Source organism: Nematolebias whitei, chromosome 11 (assembly GCF_014905685.2).
Source record: "Nematolebias whitei isolate Nwh7 chromosome 11, NemWhi1, whole genome shotgun sequence".
Taxonomy (NCBI): domain Eukaryota; kingdom Metazoa; phylum Chordata; class Actinopteri; order Cyprinodontiformes; family Rivulidae; genus Nematolebias; species Nematolebias whitei.
This window is the reverse complement of record NC_056508.1, coordinates 42,163,523-42,183,641: the sequence shown is the minus strand read 5'-3', so window position 1 is coordinate 42,183,641 and position 20,119 is coordinate 42,163,523. Positions and strand designations below refer to the sequence as shown.

The 20,119-nt window shown below is 39.1% G+C and overlaps 1 protein-coding gene across 1 annotated transcript in view; it reads right to left on the bottom strand.

Annotated features, from left to right (window-relative positions):
- The window catches only part of LOC119417733 (vitamin D3 receptor A), a 71,385-nt gene that overhangs the window by 1,080 nt on the left and 50,186 nt on the right, over positions 1-20,119 (bottom strand). Inside the window, exons 5-9 of the mRNA XM_037685016.1 lie at positions 10,750-10,934; positions 8,127-8,226; positions 7,086-7,263; positions 1,043-1,194; positions 311-427 (exon numbers count right to left, since the gene is read on the bottom strand). Of these exons, the coding sequence (XP_037540944.1) occupies positions 311-427; positions 1,043-1,194; positions 7,086-7,263; positions 8,127-8,226; positions 10,750-10,934 (732 nt within the window). The remainder of the gene's footprint in view (positions 1-310; positions 428-1,042; positions 1,195-7,085; positions 7,264-8,126; positions 8,227-10,749; positions 10,935-20,119) is intronic.

Genomic DNA, 20,119 nt, shown 5'->3' with positions numbered 1-20,119 from the left:
GGAAAAATTAGTTTTGACATGAATGCGCTGCTTGATTACTTTAAATGACGAGGCATTCATTTTGTTCTGCTACAATATTAGGCTCGTCATATGTTGAACAGAGACAGATGTCTTCCAGGAACAGGTTTTATATATTTTACTGGCAGCCTGCAGCAAATAGTGATGTTAGAATAAATCTAGGTCAGAGAACAAACCTAACACCAACACTATGAAGTATACTTTGATGGCGTGCCAGCAAAAATAATAATAATAATAATAATTTAAGTAAATCACATTGGGTAAAAAGTTCCTTTATGAACACCAGCAGTACCTGGAGACAGCAGACAGATGGCCATGAGCAGCACATGTTCCTCCTCCTGCAGGTTGAGTTTCTTCAGACCGACTTGGAACTTAACCAGCGGCTCCAGCAGCTCCAGGGTGTGACCCGCTGTGGAGGATTGCACCGTTAACAGTCTGCTAGAGGTGTTTTTGAACTATGCAGCGAAACATTTATGAAACCTGGCTTTGACTTGGGAATGAAAATCTACTTTTTAACGTCAATGGTTTAAAAACAAAATCATTGTTCTTTATGTGTACTGAATAGAGTATTTATTCTTAGCAGTGTGTGTGTGTGTGTGTGTGTGGGTGGGTGGGGGTGTCGTCTGTGGCAGCTTTAGTGTTTCTATGAAAATTCCTGAAATCAAAACCTCGCAGTAAAGGGCAGAAGTGCACAGAGAAGCAGCTTGTCAGTGGACTTTATGAGCCTCTCTTACATAAGATGGGAGAAAATCTCATCAGTCTCGTTTACTTCAACAATGAACACTTTTCTACCCTCGAGTTTGTTCTTGTGTGGCCTTAAAAAAACTTTCTGAGGAACATGAGGTGGTAAAAGGAAAACTTGCACTGTGAGTAAAATCAGCAACCAAGTGTCCAAACTAACGTGCTGTGGGTTCACGTATTTATATAACGTGAAAAAATAATAATAAGGCCTGACACGCAGCTGTCAGTCTTCAATGGCCAAATTCACGTCTGCATTTCTTTAAGAGAGGGACACGACACAGACCTTTTGTAACATCGGTGACGCAGTATTTAAAATCGGGTCCTCCGCAGCTCCAGGACATGTCATCCAGACTGAACGACTGGTTGGAGCGCAGCATGATGATTTCGATGGCGCTCGACTTTAACAAAGCGATCTGGTCCTCTGCAGTCAGATCTCTGGAAAGCAAACACAAGCGCAAATGTAATTTAAATGTTCACAACCTGGTGCAAGTTGTGTTACAGAGTGAGAGTTGGTGCTGCTTTTTATCATCTTGGAGAACCATCGGTGCATAATTTAAAAGGCCATATTTCCATGTTCATCTTGCTTTAGTTAATGGAAAAATACAGTCATAATTCTTTTTGCACTAGACTAATAAATATGACTGTAAGGCTCATAATGCATTTACTGGTGCCCATAAAAGTTCATAGATATAACAATAAAGTGCTACGCAACAAAAATATATACAAGATTAGTTGCAAACACTATACATATTTGAGCTTGATTGGACACAGGTCATTTAAAGTTTATTAAACAAATATGTTTCGTTTTTATTTTACTCATTGCTTTCGAGTACAAACAAAACATCTATGAAAACAATACATTTTACAAAAATCACTGTCCACAGAGATGAATTTATGTATTATTTATGCAACATAAAGTACATAAAAGCCCATTTTCATAAAGGAACAATGCATTGTGTGAATCTCAGCTGCTGTCCACAAGCCAGATACTATACCAGCTTTATTTATACAGCACTTTAAACAACCACAGGACCAGAGTGAAGTACAGTACAATCAATAAAACACAACTGCAGTCATAAGACATAATAAAACCTAAAAAAAACTAAGAAAAAGCAGCCCTATAATAAAAACTAAACACTTGAATTTAATTAAAATAAACAAAAAAAAGTAAATATCTCAAATGGTATCAAAAGTCAAGGTGAGGAGAGTAGTTTTAAAGTGTGATTTAAAAACTGATAGGGTTGTGTAATGTCCAAGGGAAATCATTTTATATTTTATGAGCATCAGCAGCTAAAGCAAAATACTGTGACTAGATGCTATTGATTATTGTGACTTACTCCAAAAGGTAATCAATAGTAGATGCCAATCCAATGATTACTTTCTGAGAGTTTCATTCTCATCCACCCACTTGTTCATTAGATATTTGGCTAACGATGCAAGCAAATGAATACACGCATGCGCATGCACACAAGCAAAAACTATTACAATTCGCCTTAGCCTTTTGTAAGGCATGTATGTATTATACACAAGCTAACAATAGAAAACTAAAATCAGCTGATTCCTTCACTTACACGCTCTACAGCTGTTCATAAAACTATGTACAGCTAATAATTACAGACAGCAAAAACATTCAGTAATTTGCCTGCAGAACATTAAGCAGGCAGGAAATTTACTGACTGTTCCCTGCAGATACAAAGTCTGTTGTTGTATTGTTCCAATTCAAGGCACACACGCACACAACACTTTGTTCCAGCTCACCACGAGATCCATTAAAGTGATAGCAGCCATTCATCGGTCAAAATGTTCTACTTAACCACCTACACTCAAAAATAAGAGCACACACGTATGTGAGAAAGCACAACATGTACAATGACTGTATCGGATGTTTATTGAAGCAACCGGGCTCTGTCTGTGCAGATCTTTATGATGTGCAGTGACAAAGACGGATGGAACTAAACATTCCTGTTTTTCTCTTAAGATTTAATCAGATGCTCTGTCTGCTTTTCTTTTCGTTAAAAAATAAAATAAAATGTAAAACTATTGAATTACTTATATTTCCAGGAACAGGAGATTTTTGCTATTTGTCACATCTAGGCTGGACTATTGAAATTGTTATCTGGGTGTCCAAGTACTTCTTCACAAAGTCTTCAGTTGATCCAAAATGCTGCTGCCAGAGTCTTAACTGGAGTTAGTGGGAGAGATCATATCTCTCCAGTTTCAGCTTCTCTCCATTGGCTCCCTGTCAAGTCCAGACTTGAATTCAAAATTGTACTTCTAACCTACAAAGCTCTCAACAACCTAGCTCCAGCTTATAATACAGATCTTACTGTTCCATATTTTCCCAACAGAACACTTCGCTCTCAGATCGCAGGTTTACTTGTGGTTCCTAGAGTTTCCAAGAGCAGAATGGTAGGTAGAGCTTTCAGTTATCAGGCTCCTCTCTTGAGGAACCAACTTCCAGTTTCTGTCCATTGTTCTTGTTCTCCTTCTTCAGCTTGACGGACTCCATCACCGCTGATGTCCCCCTGACAGATGCAGACGGGTTGCTGCCCCGACAGGCACCAATGACCTTCAGGCCATAGCTATCTGCAATAAAGGTCCTCAACATAGTCCACTAAGATTCCATGTGCCCGACCTCCCACAAGACATGTGGAAAAACTCCCGGAGGTGTGAGTTGAAAGCCGCCCCTCAGCAGAATTGCCACCTTAACATGGTGAAGGGGTTTGTGTACCCCTTAGATCCTGGGTGCTATGTTGTTGGGGGCACCAGTCCCTGGTAGAGTCTCCCATGGCAAACAAGTCTTGGGGGAGGGATCAGACTAAGAGCGATTCAAAACCTTGACGAAAAAACAACAAATGCATCAGGAAACCATGGCCAGGAAAGGGAAACTGGGCACCTCCTTGGAGTCAGGTCTGGGGGAGAGCTCGTCAGTAAGAGTCTGGTGGTCGAGCCTTGGCTCCTGGAGCTTGGTGAATAAATGACAGGAAGTCACCTCCACGTGGACCCACCACCTGTGGAAAGGTCTGATGCTGTGCATGCTGGGTGGAAGGGCCAGGGAAGATCTGTGGCCATGCAGATTCCTGGTGGCATAAACAAGCTCTAAGGACGTGGCTTGTCACAGCACTGGTGAGTAGCTGGAGCTTGTGTGTGAGGTTGAGTGGTACCAACTAGATGTAGTTGGGCTCACCTCTATGCACAACGTGGGCTCTGGAACCCAACCCTGGAGAGAGGCTGGACTCTCTCCTACTCCGGAGTTACCCAGGGAGAGAGGTGTCTGAGGTGTGTGGGGATACTCACAAGCCCCCGGCTGAATGGTGTTGGGAGTTTTTCCCAGTAACGAGAGTGTTGCCTCTCTACAGCTTCAGGCTGCTGGTTCTGACAGTGCTTATGCAACAAATCAGTTCAGATTGCTCGGCCTTTCTGGAGTCTCTGGATGGTGTCCTGGAAGGGGCACAATAAGGGTATTCCCTCGTTCTACCGGGTGACTTCAACGCCCATGTGGGCATTGACAGAGTCATCTGGAAGGGGATGAGTGGGTTTACCAAAATACTTAAGAAAAAATTCTCCATAATTTAAACTGTAAAAATATAAAGACATCAGTGACTCCATATTATGAACACATGTTTCTAAAATTAGAACAATAAAAAAAACATAACATTTTGTGTCTGAAACTCATTAAAGCATAGAGCCACAGGAATGTTTGGTTGTGAAACTGCAATGGCGTTTGCAGCATAAACAAAGAAGTCCTGGGTTTCATTAGACATTTAAACAATTTAAACACAGCTCCATCTCCAAAATAAAATAACTAAAACACTGTATCTTCAGTAAGAACAAAGCATTTTAATACAGTACCTCTTGAACGTTAAAGGTACAATAATAAACCTGGAGGAATAAAAACTACAATATTAAAAGAGTAAAATCATGTTTGAATATAGACAGTAGAATTATTGTTCCAGCTGTTAAGGTGTGGCAGATTGTTCCATTTGTCTTCTCATCCACCAAAAATCTAATTTTGTAGATATTTTAGATAACATGTAAACATAATCAGTTTTAGCTTTTACTTTATTTGTATATTCTTGTTTTAAATGTCTAAAATTGTGATAATATCCCAACGATTGCTTAGTAGCTATTCCACAAATTTTTCTATTCTCTCTGTTTCACAAATTAAAGCAATCTGGCAACATATGGAGCAGATTAAATGATTTGCTTCTCCTTTTATAATGTTTTGGCATGTGCCTGCATTTATAGCAATTTTTAAGTTATTTTTAAGTTGATCTCATAAACTACAGCTTGTTTCAGTATTTCTTGGAAGAGCTGGTTTGTTTCACCTCACCCATTAATGTTCTGGGTGCGTATCAGCGTGCTAGGTGGGAACCTCTTCAGGTTGTTATCAGTACGTGCTGCTGGTCTGATGTGGCACATTTACAAGTACAAACATCAAATCAGTAACACTTCGTAATACAGTAGTCCCTTGCTACTTTGCGGTTAGTTTATCGTGGACTCGCTCTATCGCAGTTTCTAAAAATAAGATTGGTCATGACTCACAATTGGCTGATTGATGGATGAGCCGCACGATCGGCTTGGACTTTTTATTTAAAATAAATTATTTTAAATTATTTAGCACATTCTGCACATTTGAGCAGCCCACACTGCAGGATAAACTTCTTGCTGCAGCTGATCAGCTGTTCTCAGTGCAGAGCTGAGAAGTGGGCGTGGCCAAGAGCGCTTACAGGTGGCAAAGAGCAGAGGAGGCAGGGAGCTGAAATCATGACACTCTGTGCTCTTTTAGAACGTTTAGAAACATTGTTTAGAATATTGCAAGAGTGTGGGAAAGGTTTAAAACACCATTTACTACTCATCCTACTATTCCTAGTTCACAGTTTTACCACTTATCGCAGGGCTTCAGGGTACGGATCCCCCGCGATAAACGAGGGACTACCGTAATAGAAACCAACAGGGACTAACATTGATATTTTAAGATTAATCCACATGTTTACAACTTGTATAACTAAACATAGTAAAAGGTATTTATGAATTTATGTTAACTTAATGCATTTTAAAAACACACAAGACCATAAAACAGGTAATTTCATTACTGATTAATTAGTTATGAGATTTATATAAAAGAAAACAAAATACAATAGTAAAAAATAAAAATCCATTTGAGTTTAATAAAACCTAACGGAAGAAACTGTCATTTGTAATGTAAGACCATCCTCTCTGTACACCTGCTTGTTTCCACTCAGGGTCACAGTGAACTGACGCCCATCTCTGGGGGTCACTGAGCGAGTGGCAGGCTACACAATGGACACTAGAGATGCCATTTCTAACCTGAACCCGGAGCCCGGCCCCGCCTGACATGGATTCAGGCCAGGCCGGGCCATAATAATGTGCTTAATGTGCGGGCCGGGTCGATGTCGGGCTTTTTATTGCGTCAGGGACATGCGCGGCCGACGATCCAATTGTATGCAAATGTGGCTTGCCATGAAATCACCAGCCGCACTCGGTCGGACCAGCCAGTTGAAAGAGGTAAAAAGTTCCGCTAAGCTTCAGATGGACTACTGCCAGCCATCCATTAACCCAAATGGACGTTCATTCAGCCGCTGCACTCAGCGGACACGAGCGACCTACGACCCAACCAGGTGAGATCACAAAATATCCGACATGTCAGAGCAGGATGCAGGCAGAAGCAGGGGAAGCATTTAATGCGCTTTGAGGGCTCCTCAGCTCCGATCTTCCCCCTTTACTCAGCCACGCGCGTCCGCCAACCCTTAATAATAGATGGTGGTATAAGCAGTCAAAGCTTAATTAAAAATGTTGGGGGAGGTGTTCGGATTCGGACCTGTAATTATTGTTAATTCGTCGAATCGGAGATGATAGCTGCAGGCTGGGGCTTGGTCGGATTATTTAGACCCAAGTGCAACTTCAATGGACACTCCTGTCCACAAAGAAGAAACAGCCTTGTATGGATACATTCACATATGTAGGGTCAATTTAAACTGTCCAGTTCACTTAACTGGATGATTTAAAACTGTGCGAGAGCTAAACCACTTGGAGATACAAATGGGAGAGCATGCAAACTCCAGCCCCAGCTGGTAGTTGGCTCCAGAAGCTTTATTTTTTTAATAAATGATCTGAATTAACTCCTCTTTTAAATAGGTTCCTATTTTTATGTCCAACCTTCAAATATAATTTGCGCCAGTAAGTGTCACATGATACAAGTATAATTCAAAGTATAAATATATTGATGCCCTTCAACAGACACTTAAAAACAAACGTGGGGCTTCTTTTAACCAAACTCATTTACAGTAACTCTCAACTCATACCTGAAGCCTGGGATCATCTTGGCAAAGCCTATGACTTTCTGGATGCTGTAAGAGACCAGGTCAGCCAGGTGGGGTAGCATGGAGAGCTTGGTGTCGTCCTCGCAGGAATCAGGACTGCTAGCACCATCCTGGTACATCATGTACAGGCTGCAGATGTTCACCTTGGTGTCCACTGACTCTGTTGGAGCAGATCAACAAAAACATCAATGCATTTTATGATGAATTAAAGGGTATATGCTTAATGTGGAATAACCGCTAAAACTTGTTAGAGAAGCTAAAACCGAGACGTTTGAAGTAAAACAAGCAGACCATGACATCTAAAAACAGAAAACAGCCAAACAGTATTCAACGCAAAAAAAACATTAGCTATAAGACAGTAGCTAGAAGTAGTAAAACAGCTGTTAAAAGTTAAAATTAGCAGAACATACTAAAAATGCCAAAAATGGGGTTAAAAGCTAAATGAAGCAAAACTATAACTTAAACACCCATTTATAGCCAACTACATCTAAAGTCATAACACACTGGAAATAACTCAGCACTAACTACTACTACAAAAACAAAGGAAGAGACAACGAAGAAGACGACCACCACCCCCAAGAAGCTAAATTCAAAATAGTATAAAATGAATAAATAAATCAACCATAGCCATTTTGTCTTTTAAGATGTTTTTGCTTTAGCTAAAACAAATCACTTCCAAATTGTGGCATTTCTGAGCTAACTCAAGCACTACGTTAAATGTAAGATGAGCAAAAACACAAGCAGCATCAAGTGCTAGCACACTACTGAGAACATGAGTATACAAATGAGCCACGAAATCAATATGAATCATAATGAAAGTCCATGAATAAAGTAAAAAGCTGTTCTATTTGTTTCTGCAGTGAGAATATTTGCCGAGCTATAAAGCAATAATATTTCAATGACATCTTCCTGGTACACAGTATAGAAGCAATGTTATATAAATGCCATTGAACTGCTCTAAACTTAACGTTGGCTGATGGAAGTGAAAAGGAAAGAAGAAAAGTGAGGTTTTATTCATCTCACCAGGTGAGTGATTGAATGAATCAGAGGAGGCATCAGACAGTGAGTGAAGAGAGGCGGCTCTGCTGGCACTGCGTGTTACTGGGCCGTCACGCACTGGAGGCTGAAAACGCACAAAAGAAACACTTTATATACTTTAATTGCTTCTCCTGTGTGCATTAAAAGATGTAAAACATGATGTTATCACTACACACCAATGGACAGTTTACTGCAATTTATAATACTGGAATTGTCTTTTTTTTAATCAGAGTTAGTTTAAAAAAAATAAAAGAAAATAGTTGACAGAAATTATTCTTTAAACCCCAGGATGATGAGTCCATGCATATTTTGAAGTTGCACATGACAAAAGTGTGTCAGTTTTGCAGAAAAAGATCAAGAACAGTCCATCGATATATTGACCACACAAACGGTGCAATGCGTGTGGAAGTTAATGAGCACACAACTCAATGTAGTGAATGTGATGCAGTAAAAGAAGCATGTGTTGCAACAGGTGACATTTGGACTTATGAGTTTTGATGTACTTATGTAATCTCAATGTGAGTTTTAAAATATATATATATATATATATTTCAAGTGTTCTTGCATGCACGGTACTTAACTGAAACAAACAAAAATGTATTTTGCATTAAAATGGTGGGTGGTGTGGCCAAGCTGTTGTTTCATCTGATTACTTTAACTTGAAAGGATCCCCCTCAGTTCACCGTAACGCCCACAAAAGCATTATCTGTAGTTTATGACACAATCAGAATGTGCTTGTGGCTGTCTGCACGCCGTGTGCTCTAAAAACACCTGACACGAATAAATCAAAGAGTCTGTGGGACTTTCTCAGACATTCCAGACAATCCTTACTCTCCATCCCATTTACGCTGGACAGTCTTATTCCTGTAGTGCACTGAGAAAATTATGTCTGATGTAATTAAGAAAATATGACACAACACTTGGGTTTGGTGACCCATGTATCACTGGTGCCAAGCAAATTGGAAGCAGCCATGATTAATGACTGCTATTGTTGGTTGGCTTAAAACCAATGTCCAGTAATTTCTGCAATGTAGCACATGGGGATGGACTCACAGAACTGGAGGTTAAAAGTAGAGTTTACTGTAAAACAGCTTTTTTTATTATTTGCAATGATGTTCACAATGAAGGACAGATCACCACTGACGTCTTTCCTGTGCATTTGTGTTTTTGTGATGTGACATTAGGAGGGAGAAAGGTGTGTGTGTGTGTGTGTGTGGGGGGGGGGGGGGCATGTAACAGACAGGTTGGACGAGAAGGCCTGGCTCTCAGTCTCCGCTCTAATTCATCCCAAAGGTGTTCTATCGGGTTGAGGTCAGGACTCTGTGCAGGCCAGTCAAGTTCATCCACACCAGACTCTGCCACCCATGTCTTTATGGACCTTGCTTTGTGCACTGGTGCACAGTCATGTTGGAAGAGGAAGGGGCCAGCTCCAAACTGTTCCCACAAAGTTGGGAGCATGGAATTGTCCAACATGTCTTGGTATGCTGAAGCAGTCAGAGTTCCTTTTACTGGAACTAAGGGGCCAAGCCCAGCTCCTGAAAAACAACCCCACACCTTAATCCCACCTCCACCAAACTTTACACTTGGCACAATGCAGTCAGACAAGTACCGTTCTCCTGGCAACCACCAGCCTCGTCCATCAGATTGCCAGATGGAGAAGAGCGATTTGTCACACCAGAGAACGCGCCTCCATTGCTCTAGAGTCCAGTGGTGGCGTGCTTTACACCACTGCATCCGACGCTTTGCATTGCACTTGGTGATGTATGGCTTGGCTGCAGCTGCTCGACCATGGAAACCCATTCCATGAAGCTCTCTGCGCACCGTTCTTGAGCTAATCTGAAAACCACATGAAGTTTGGAGCTCTGTAGTGATTGACTGCAGAAAGTTGGCGACCTCTTCGCACTATGCACTTCAGCATCCGCTGACCCCGCTCCGTCAGTTTACGTGGCCTACCACTTCGTGGCTGAGTTGCTGTCATTCCCAAACACTTCCATTTTCTTATAATACGGCTGAAAGTTGACTGTGGAATATTTAGGAGTGAGGAAATTTCACGACTGGATTTGTTACATAGGTGGCATCCTATCAGTTCTACGCTGGAATTCACTGAGCTCCCGAGAGCGACCCATTCTTTCACAAATGTTTGTAAAAACAGTCTGCATGCCTAGGTGCTTCATTTTATACACCTGTGGCCATGGAAGTGATTGAAACACCTGATTCCGATCATTTGGATGGGTGAGCAAATACTTTTGGCAATGTAGTGTAATATTTTGAAGTTTGATACCCTTTCGCCTTCAATACACATGCCGTTCTTTTTCTGTTTACTTGGTGGAAAAAGGTACACCACAGTACCAAAGCCTAATTTATTTTATTTACCTTTATTTAACCAAGCAAATCCCATTGAATCTCTTTTTCAAGGGAGTCCTTGGCCTGAAGGCAGCCTGACGTCTGTTTTCTTTTGGATAATAGTTTTATACTATTACACAAACATTAGTTTTATACAAATATATCTATCTCACCATTTGATTTTGTGATTTTTGTTGTTGTTGTTTTCACTAATGAGAATGTGAGTTTGGTTCAGGTCCAAGTAGTGGGTCTGTACTGAACTTACCCTAAAACGTGTAAAGTCAGAATAGGAGGTGTCGTAGGTCTTGTGGTGCGCTTCCACCAGGGAGGAGATGATCTGAGCCTCCTCCTCTTTCAGACGTGGTCTTTGCGCCTCCCGGGCTGCCTCCTCCTCCTTCCTCTTCATGATCATTTCCCTTTTCCTTTGAACCTCCTCATCTGTCAGTATGACTGCAAGGGATAAGTTAAATATTTTACAATAAAATTATGGAAAAAATACACAAGCATACTTTACCATATACTATATGTATGTTTTTATTAGCACAAAAAAGCACAGACAGTAAAAAAATTAAATACATTTGTACAGCCAGTATATTGATTTTTCACATTTTAATGGCGACTGTGCTTTAGCAATGCACTGCCCCTGAGTGCCTGGGTCCAAATTAATCCTTTGACTCCTTGCCATAGTAAACAATCACCCGTGAGGTTCTCGGCTATGCAGAAAGACAGACTGCCAGACAGATTACAACTGCCAAGGAGAGACAGACTGTCATGGCCAAGTCCCAGCATGACTGGGTCACAACATGCAAAAATGCAGTGACAAATCTGCCAATCTGGCAGCTACAGATAAACAGAAAATTTATGTCCTATATACAAGCAGTTAATCATCCATTTAGCATTTTTAGCTGAGATATTAGGCACCGAGCTCTTTCAACAGGCCCTTTCACTCTTCATTTCTTCTGGGTGCATTTAAGGAGATAAATTAAAATATATTTTTCATTCATCCAGCAAGTAAAGGCGGGGCTTCAATGGAAAGCATTGGATCATAATCATGAGGATATCTGGGTTAAGTGTTTATCCATCCAAGCAATAAAGTATAGGGAGGAGTCAGGACTTGAATCTGTGCAGTTACAAATATCAAGAACTACAAAAATAAATCTTGAAGAAAAGGGCAACCTAAAATGGTATATACTTGAATTTAGTCACATAACGGAATACATGATGGCGCAATAAATAGTGCTTTGTACTAAGAAAAGGTTGCTTTCAGTACTCAAACAGAATTTTTAGTGTTTGCACTCTTGTTTGCAACTACTGAAGCGACTTTATACAGACAACAACTATTATAAGTCTAAAAAGGCAACTGAAGAAATCTGTTTAGCCACCCAAGATTTACTAGGCTTTCATTTCTTTTAACCCCCTGTCATTAATTAGGCTTTGGGTGCACTCCAGTGTCCATCCAGACCCAAGCCAGAAATTAACTGCCAACCGCCACTCCTTGTGGTAAGGATATTCAAGTATGCAGAGCACAATCATGAATAGGCAAAATTTGGGCAAAGTTTGGCACAGACCATCAAAGCAGCTATTCTAAGGCTGGCATTTGGCTGAATTAAGTTACTTTTCAGCCAAGTTGGAGCACTAAATGTCATGATGAAGAAAGGAGCCCACAAAAAAGACAAAACGACATCAAAGGGACATCTTGACCACCCCACAGTGCTTGGCAGGTACACAGGAGTTTACCAAAAGACAGTTTGGTGTTTGAAAAGGAGCTGACTGGGAGTGGTGATGTGGTACCTGGCATGGTGTAGAGCAGCTTAGAAAGAAGGCAAACGCTAAAGAAGAAGAATTAAACAAAAGGAACTGAATCAGGTTTTAGTTAACACTATTAATGAAAGGAAATTTGGTATGAAAAAAAGAAAGAGAAACAGAACTCCTGCGATTAAGGTCAGAGGTTCACTGCTGGCTTACACATTAACCAGCCAACCAACCAGTTAAACAGAAAGGAGGTTGCCAACACTCAAGTTTGGTGTGATATATGTGAAGGAGCATTTGTTGTGTAGGTAATACTTTCTCACTAATGCCCTGGGCTTGTGATTTCAAGCGAGTAAATTCAGGTCAGTCAGGCATCAGTGCATCTAAACATACTGAGTGTGACACAAAATAGCTTATAGAAAGATCGCAATGAGAGCACAGCAGGATGGCAGGAAGGATATAAGCACACGGTACAGCGTGTGCTCAGCAAAATCAAAAACACACCTTTTCGATGTGGGTTGATCTTTAACAACCCTTGTTTGTAAAACTCCTGTTTTTCTTGAAAATGAGAGCATCAATATTTCTTGTTCAATAAATGTGCCTGTTGAGCATCTCCTCACAAATATAGGAAAATGCAGAGTATGAATGTTTCAAACAAAAGAGGCAGGCATTGTTTTATTAAAATCAATTTTTTTTTTTTTTTTTTTTTGTTACTGGAAATTAAAAGCTATGCTTTACAGACTAAGCATTTGTATCTGGTTGTGCAAACAACACAATTAGATGTTTTTGGTTTGACTGACTACACCTCGAACATCTGGCAATTATAGCACTTTGGTTGTCAAGGAGATGGAATTTAAAAAAGACCAAGATGAAAAATAAAGAAAACACTTGAAGGCATCAGATATAAGGAGCCAAAAGACAGAAATTCAGTCATGTGAAAACTACAACATGTAAATTAAAACATCTAAGGTGATTAAAACCTTGTTACAAATAAACCCTGGCTTCAGACATACAAATTTACACAAATACTGCAAGCGTGAAAAGGCACTCTCACACACACATACGCTGGCGGGGAGGTCTTTTCCTGGCATCTCTCTAGCCTGTGTCAAATAAGGACGTGGTATTTACAAACTCAGCTGGCACAGCTCACAGAGGGCAGAAAACACACACAGACCCCCACACACACGCTAAAACACTCGTAAAAAGTTCTAATCTGAAATGTGACTAAGCTGAAAAAACTGCAAAAATAAAAAAAAATTTATGACAAAAAAGCAAATACCCATAAATGCAGATGGCATTTCTGTGCAACTGAAATGATTTTTATGTGAAAATTATTAAAAAGGACTTGAGAAAAAAAAAAAATACATTCTGGATCTGAATTTAGTCTTTAAAGGGCTTGTCCACTCGTTAATCTTCTTCTTTATTTTGTTATTTTGTCAATGATGAAGTTACAGTTAGCTTGTATGAAACAGATTTCAACTAGAGAAATTGCATTTCCTGCAAAAATGCAGTGTGAATGCTTATTACTGAAAAATTTGCTGAAAAACAGCTGAAATTAGCTGAAGCATGCTGAAATGTAGCTGAAATTGAAGAACAAACCTGTTAGCAAAAGAAAAAAGAAAGAACATATATTTGCTTAATTTGGTTTAAATAAACAGAAATGGGCACAAAAATTAGCTATTTAAAAAAAAGCTGAAATTGGCAAAAAAAATAAAATAAAAAAAAAAAAAGCTGAAAAGGCAGAAAGAAGCTAAAAATACAAGAAAATGGAGAGAACACAATTGTGCCCAATTAGCCTGAAAGAAGCAGAAATTAGCACAAAAAGTGGAAATCATTTGAAAAAAGCAGAAATTTGTACATACACATAAAATGCTGAATAGTAGCTAAAAAAGCAGAAAGAAGCTTAAATTACCAGAAGGAAGTGGAGAGAGCAAGCTTTTGTTGAATTAGGCTGAAAAAAAGTTTAACTGAGTGCCACAATGTGGATTTAGCTGAAAATGTTGAAAAGAGCATAAAAACAGCTAAATAGTAGCTGAAATAGAAGAACAAGCTGAAACTAGCTGAAAGAAGCATAACGAGCGGAAATTAGCCGAAAGAAGTTAGAAGAACAAAAATGTTGTAGTTAGCAGAAATAATCTGAAAGGAGCACAAAACAGCTGAAAGAATGGCTGAAGTTAGGTAAAAGTAGCTGAAAAAAGTTTAAATTTGCACAAGGAAGCTGAAAGAAGCTGAAGCAGAACAAAATGTGAAAGGAGCAGTAAAAGGTTGTAAACACATCTAAAGATTTGAAGGATGTAAAATGAGCTCAATTAATTTCTGAGAATAAATGGCAGAAAAGGCTAAATATTTCAAAAAGCTAAAGTTGCACCAACACCAAAAGTCAAAGCACCCTTCTCCTGAAAGAGCTGAACGTTTTAATATGCGATTTGTTGAAACAGCACAAAAATTGTGGAAGGAGAAAGATGTCGAGAAACGTCCAAAAGAAAAATGGATCACAATAGTGTGAATGCTTCATAAACATTCACACTATTTTAAAGTTTTTCCTCTTAAGATTTCAATGAAGAAACAAATTGCAAAAACACACAAACGCTGAAGAGAAAACAACAGCTGCTTTGCTGAATAGTGTGTAGAGTCTGCTTCCTTCCATTTATCAACTGTTGTAAACGGAGACGTCCTCCCTCCTTTCACGCGCTCACTAGTCTTTAATCATTCTTCGGAGAAGCACAAGCACTCAAGTGTAAAATGCTATCTGTGGTAAACATGGAAGTCATAATCAGACTGAACATTTTGCAGCACCATCTTTGTTTCACACAAACACAGTCTGTTCAGTGTGTGAATCAAATGTGTGTGAAACAATAGTGACTCTATTTGGCCCCGCTCAGACTTGGCACTAACGTTCTGGTTGACCTGATCAGAGGTTTACAGCTTTCAGGACGAGCGTTCACAGCTGGCAATAAATTTTGTCATGGGTGACTGCATCTTGGTTCCCCCCTCTACATGTAAATATGTACTTTTATCCCCCAGTCAGCATGTTTTCTTTGGTATTTTTTAAGTCACTAATACATCCAGACCAATAAGTCGTATCCTGAAAAATTCCCCTCATTGCATTTATTAATAAACTGATTGTAAATTTATTTAAAGCCTGATTATGAATCTTAAATGTGAGAAAGAGAACATCGTAAAATTGTGATTTTATCGAGCTCAGTCAGCTCAATTATGGTAGAAAAACGGAAGCTTTTAACCTTTAAAACTACAGCTTGACATGCCATCAGTGGTAATCTGCACAGCTTCACTCCGTGTGAGATTAGATGAACTGTGGAGGACTGCACGAAGTGATTTGCTCCAAGCTGGTGGCTTCCTTGGACAGGTAACATTGAACTAACTGACATTTCATAATGCACTGTATTATAATTATGTGTTGCATTACAATAGGAATTGGAATAATAGAAATCACTGTAATAAGATTTGAATCTTGATCTGATTTAAGTATAGTGCCCTGAGATGACTCTTGTAGTGAAATGGCACAACATAGTGAAAATGAACTGAACGGTACTGAACTGAACGTGTGTCATATAGTTGGAAAGGTCAGACGTGATTAATGCAAAGCCTTTTAAAACATGGTGACCACAGAGGGTATAATCTAATACAAAACAACAACAAATAACTAGAAATAAACTCACACAAAAAGTGTCCTTGCAGTCTCCTGATGGGCTTAATTACCAAAAAGCCTTTTTACCAACCAAATACTGTTTTATTATCTCTTGATTATACTTCTGTTGTCATTGTGTACTGGTTATGGTCATGCTGTACATGTCCTACTAGTAAAAATCATTGCTTTAACAATGGCCTTTAAAATAAACCCACTGCAACAGATGAGATGCACTATAGAGACTGTATATATCGACTATGGAGATGATTTGTGAGATGCAGAATGAAGACACCTTTCAATGCTATTCATTATAAATCAGTTGTGACAAGGTGTCACTTTGAGTTAGTGAGGCGCGATGCAACATTTTGCCCTTATGGAGCATACTTCTTGTGTTACACCCACACCCTGTCCTCTACATGCATAACTAACATGATTAGGAGAAGAATGTGACCAAAATGCTATTAAAACGTAAAAAACAATGCTATTTCTGTGATGATTAACTGCACTAATGATAACCATCTGTTGGCATAAAAGCAGAAAAACACTACCGGTAATTATCTCAAGCCACATTTTGACCCAAGACTAGTTGGCCATATGGCACCAGAAGCCTGATTCATATGGACTCTAAACTCCATTACCTGCTTTCTTGTTGTAAATAAGATCAGTTTTCACTACGCTATTGATTCTAGTCCCTCCTGTTCCTTTTTGAATCCCTTTAAATATTAGATTTAAAAATTAGTTTACTGCTGGTACCAGCCAAACAGACTAAACCTTTAGTAATAGTACGCAAAGTAGTACTGTTGGGTTTATTTTGAAATAATGAAAACTACATTTGTGCAGATCGTTCATTACCATCTTGCCTCTACTGATCTTTTTAAGTAAATATACATTTTCTATCTGAAATGGTGGTTGCAACTTCCTTTTGATTGAATACATTGAGGACACTGCTAAAGGAGCAAAAACAAAGTCAGCTGTATTTCACACAAACAGCTGTTCTGTTTTGGAGGTAAACAATATTATAGAAGCAGCGTCAAGAGCAGCTGCTCTAAAGAAACTCAGATGAATACATCAAAGGAATTTCAAGCTAAGGCAAAGATGCTAAATCTTGCATGTTTTAACACAAGTCTTATCCATGTGACCGGGACCAGCTCCACACTTTCATAAAAATGACTACATTAACTTGACATGATCACAATGGAAAATATAATCAGCTCCAGTAATTTCTTCTCAACTAGACACGTTCAAAAGTCTTATGGGCATGGGAGGAACCGTGCATTTAAGTTACATGGAATCAATCAGTTGCTTTAAACCTGATATTTATCGCTTATTTCATTCTTGTATTAGGAAGAATTTATTACAATGTCAGAAAAACGTCTTACTTTTCAAGTCTCTCAATAAGTACTGACAAAAGCTGAGGACTAGTGACTGTGGAAGTTGCATGACGGTCACTACAAGTGGGTGTTTGTTGTTCAAAGATGTTTTTTGTTTGTTTTTAAAGAGTTAAGGTGTGTCTAAGAACATTATCCTGTTGTGGTGTTGTTCTTCTTGAGAACAACATGGAGGGAGGAGCAAGTATTAGAAGAACAAAGCATGGCTTCTCTTCAGTGGTCAATTTGATGTCCAACTTCAGAGTAACCCAACATCTATGACCTCACGGCCACTGTTATTGTTAGTCTGGTAATTTAATATTTTATGTTTATCTATCTACATATCTCGAATTCTATTACCATTATTAATCCTAAACATTGACGCATACAAGATTTTGTTCCACCAGCTCTAGTACAATGATGATTTGTAGGTCTTGTTTCCTGTGTCCAACAAACATTACCCATCTACAAAGATCATTACTTGACAGATCCTATTTGATAGTAAATTTACTACTTTGGGTTCATCCACTCCTTCATTTTCTTCCACTGATCTTAGGACAGGTCACTGTGGTAACTGGTCCAAGAGGAAAATGAAGAAATCCCTCTCTCAGTGACAGTCTTCTTCCCTCTTGGAGGATTCCAAAGCATCCTCAGTTCAGAGAGAATAGACAACTCGTGCAGCAAGTTCTGGGTCTGACCTGTGGTTTCCTTTAAGTTGGGACGTGCCCAGAAAACCTCCAAAAGGTAGACAACCAGAAGGGATCCTTATCAGATGCACAGCGAATGCCAAGAAATCTAAATGTATGTGGTTCAATCATGGAGGAGGAAGCATACCCACCTCAGTGGACTTCACAACGTCAACGGTGACATTATAGAAGAGGGAACGTCCAACATTTTTCAGTCCGGTCACCTGACTGAAAAATGTTGGATTGTATACCTGGATTATTGAGCATGGACTTTGTTAGAAAAGATAACAGTTTATAAATATTTGGAAATTTGGATGGATGGTTCTGTCCTTTTCACATCATGTTAATGTTTTCCAATCTAAGGTTAAATTGAGACTTTGTTATCTATATAGAAAACGATCTTCGTTTACAATGACTGCAAAACGCGCCATTGTTGAAACAACCATTCTACCTCTGTTGGATTACGGAGACATAATTTACAGATATGCCTGTAAAGATGTCCTCCGTAAGCTGGACACAATTTATCACTCTGCTATTCGCTTTGTTGCAAATGCTCCGTATTGAACACATCACCTCTACTTTCTTGTTAAATGGCCTTCTTTACATATTCATTGCGAAATTCATTGGTATACACTCATTTATAAGATGTTGCGGAGTTATTCATCTCCATATTTAACTCATCTACTGCAACTAGCACCAGTTTTGAAGTATAACAGCCGATCCTCTCAGTATTTGTGGTTAACAACTCTAAAGACCAAGTCTGGCTTTGGCTCTGCTGCCCCATCTGACTGGAATCTGCTTCAAAATACTTTGGGTCTGACTTGTCTCGGTTTCTAGTTTTAAAAATTGTTTAAAAGTTTATCTAAAAAATACTTGCAAATGTTTTCATGCTTAGTAATGTTGTCGTTTAACTTTGACAATGAACTGTTGTTAATGTAATTTGTGATTTCCTTGTTCGTTATTGACATCTATGTTTTATTGTTTTGCCCAACCGTATTGTTTCCCTTCCCTTGACCCTACAAGTGCCTGTTGGTGCTGCCAGTCCAGAACTGTAGATAAGAGTTTGTTCTTAGTGTTTATGCCTGGTTAAATAAAGGTGAAATTAAATGAAAGATGCACAAAACCATATCAGCTGACCCCTTTGGATGAAGAAGAGCTCTCCTCAAAGCTTTATCCAGCTTCTCACCAAGTCCCTACGTTTGAGTCTGGCCGTCCTACTGAGCAAAAGCTTTTCAGCTGCTTGCATCAAAGATTTCATTATTTCAGATTACTGTAAATCTATTTCTCATGACCATAGGAGAGGGATGGACCAATAAATAGAGATTTGCTTTTTGGTTTAGCTCCTGCTTTATGACGACACACTTCAACATCATCTTCAATACAAGCAAACAAAACCTAAAATCTTTAACAACACTTAAGACGCCATTATACTTGAGCTCCCCCGCTTAAAGTAAAGACTTACCGGTAATTATTTAGTGCTTTTGCTTTAAAATGAGTTCTCCTCTGAGTGGGCAACATTCTCTCTATGAATTATTCCTCCCTAATTCTCCAAATGGGATCAATTTTACCAGTCTGCTAAAAGTGAGACACTGACTACTTAAGACCTCTCCAAACAATAACACTTGTAAAACTCTACATTATCTCTTTAATAGCGGCTGCAAGTTTGTTAACCTAAACAAGCTTCTATGATATGAAAGAAAGTTGGGGTTAACTAATCCATTTTAACTTTTAGTGATCAGACAAACCTTAAGAACATGGTGTTGTGACTAGTCAACATAGACTGAACTGAGGTTAGTTTTACCAATGGTATGTCCCTTTTAGCTCAGTTGATGTTGAAGTATAATAGCACAGCAACAAAAGATGATAAAATCGGTGTTTTCGCCCTTTTGTTGTACCTCGAATGAGAGGCACCTGGTTCAGCTACTTACAGCTGGAAAATGCAGAAAGATCCTTGAACGTGCTTTTGATTGTTTCAGTGTTATCGGTCAACTCAACTCAAGTAAACTCAATTTACTGTTGTATAAAATAGTTCAAATAAATGCTGTAACCAAACTGCTTCAACTGATTTCTGACCCCAAAACACATACATTTTTTAAAAGATTGTTCACATTAGGAATTTGTGCTTTTATATTTAATGAAATAAAATAATAAAAACTTCTGAGCAAAAATATGTTGCCAATTCCC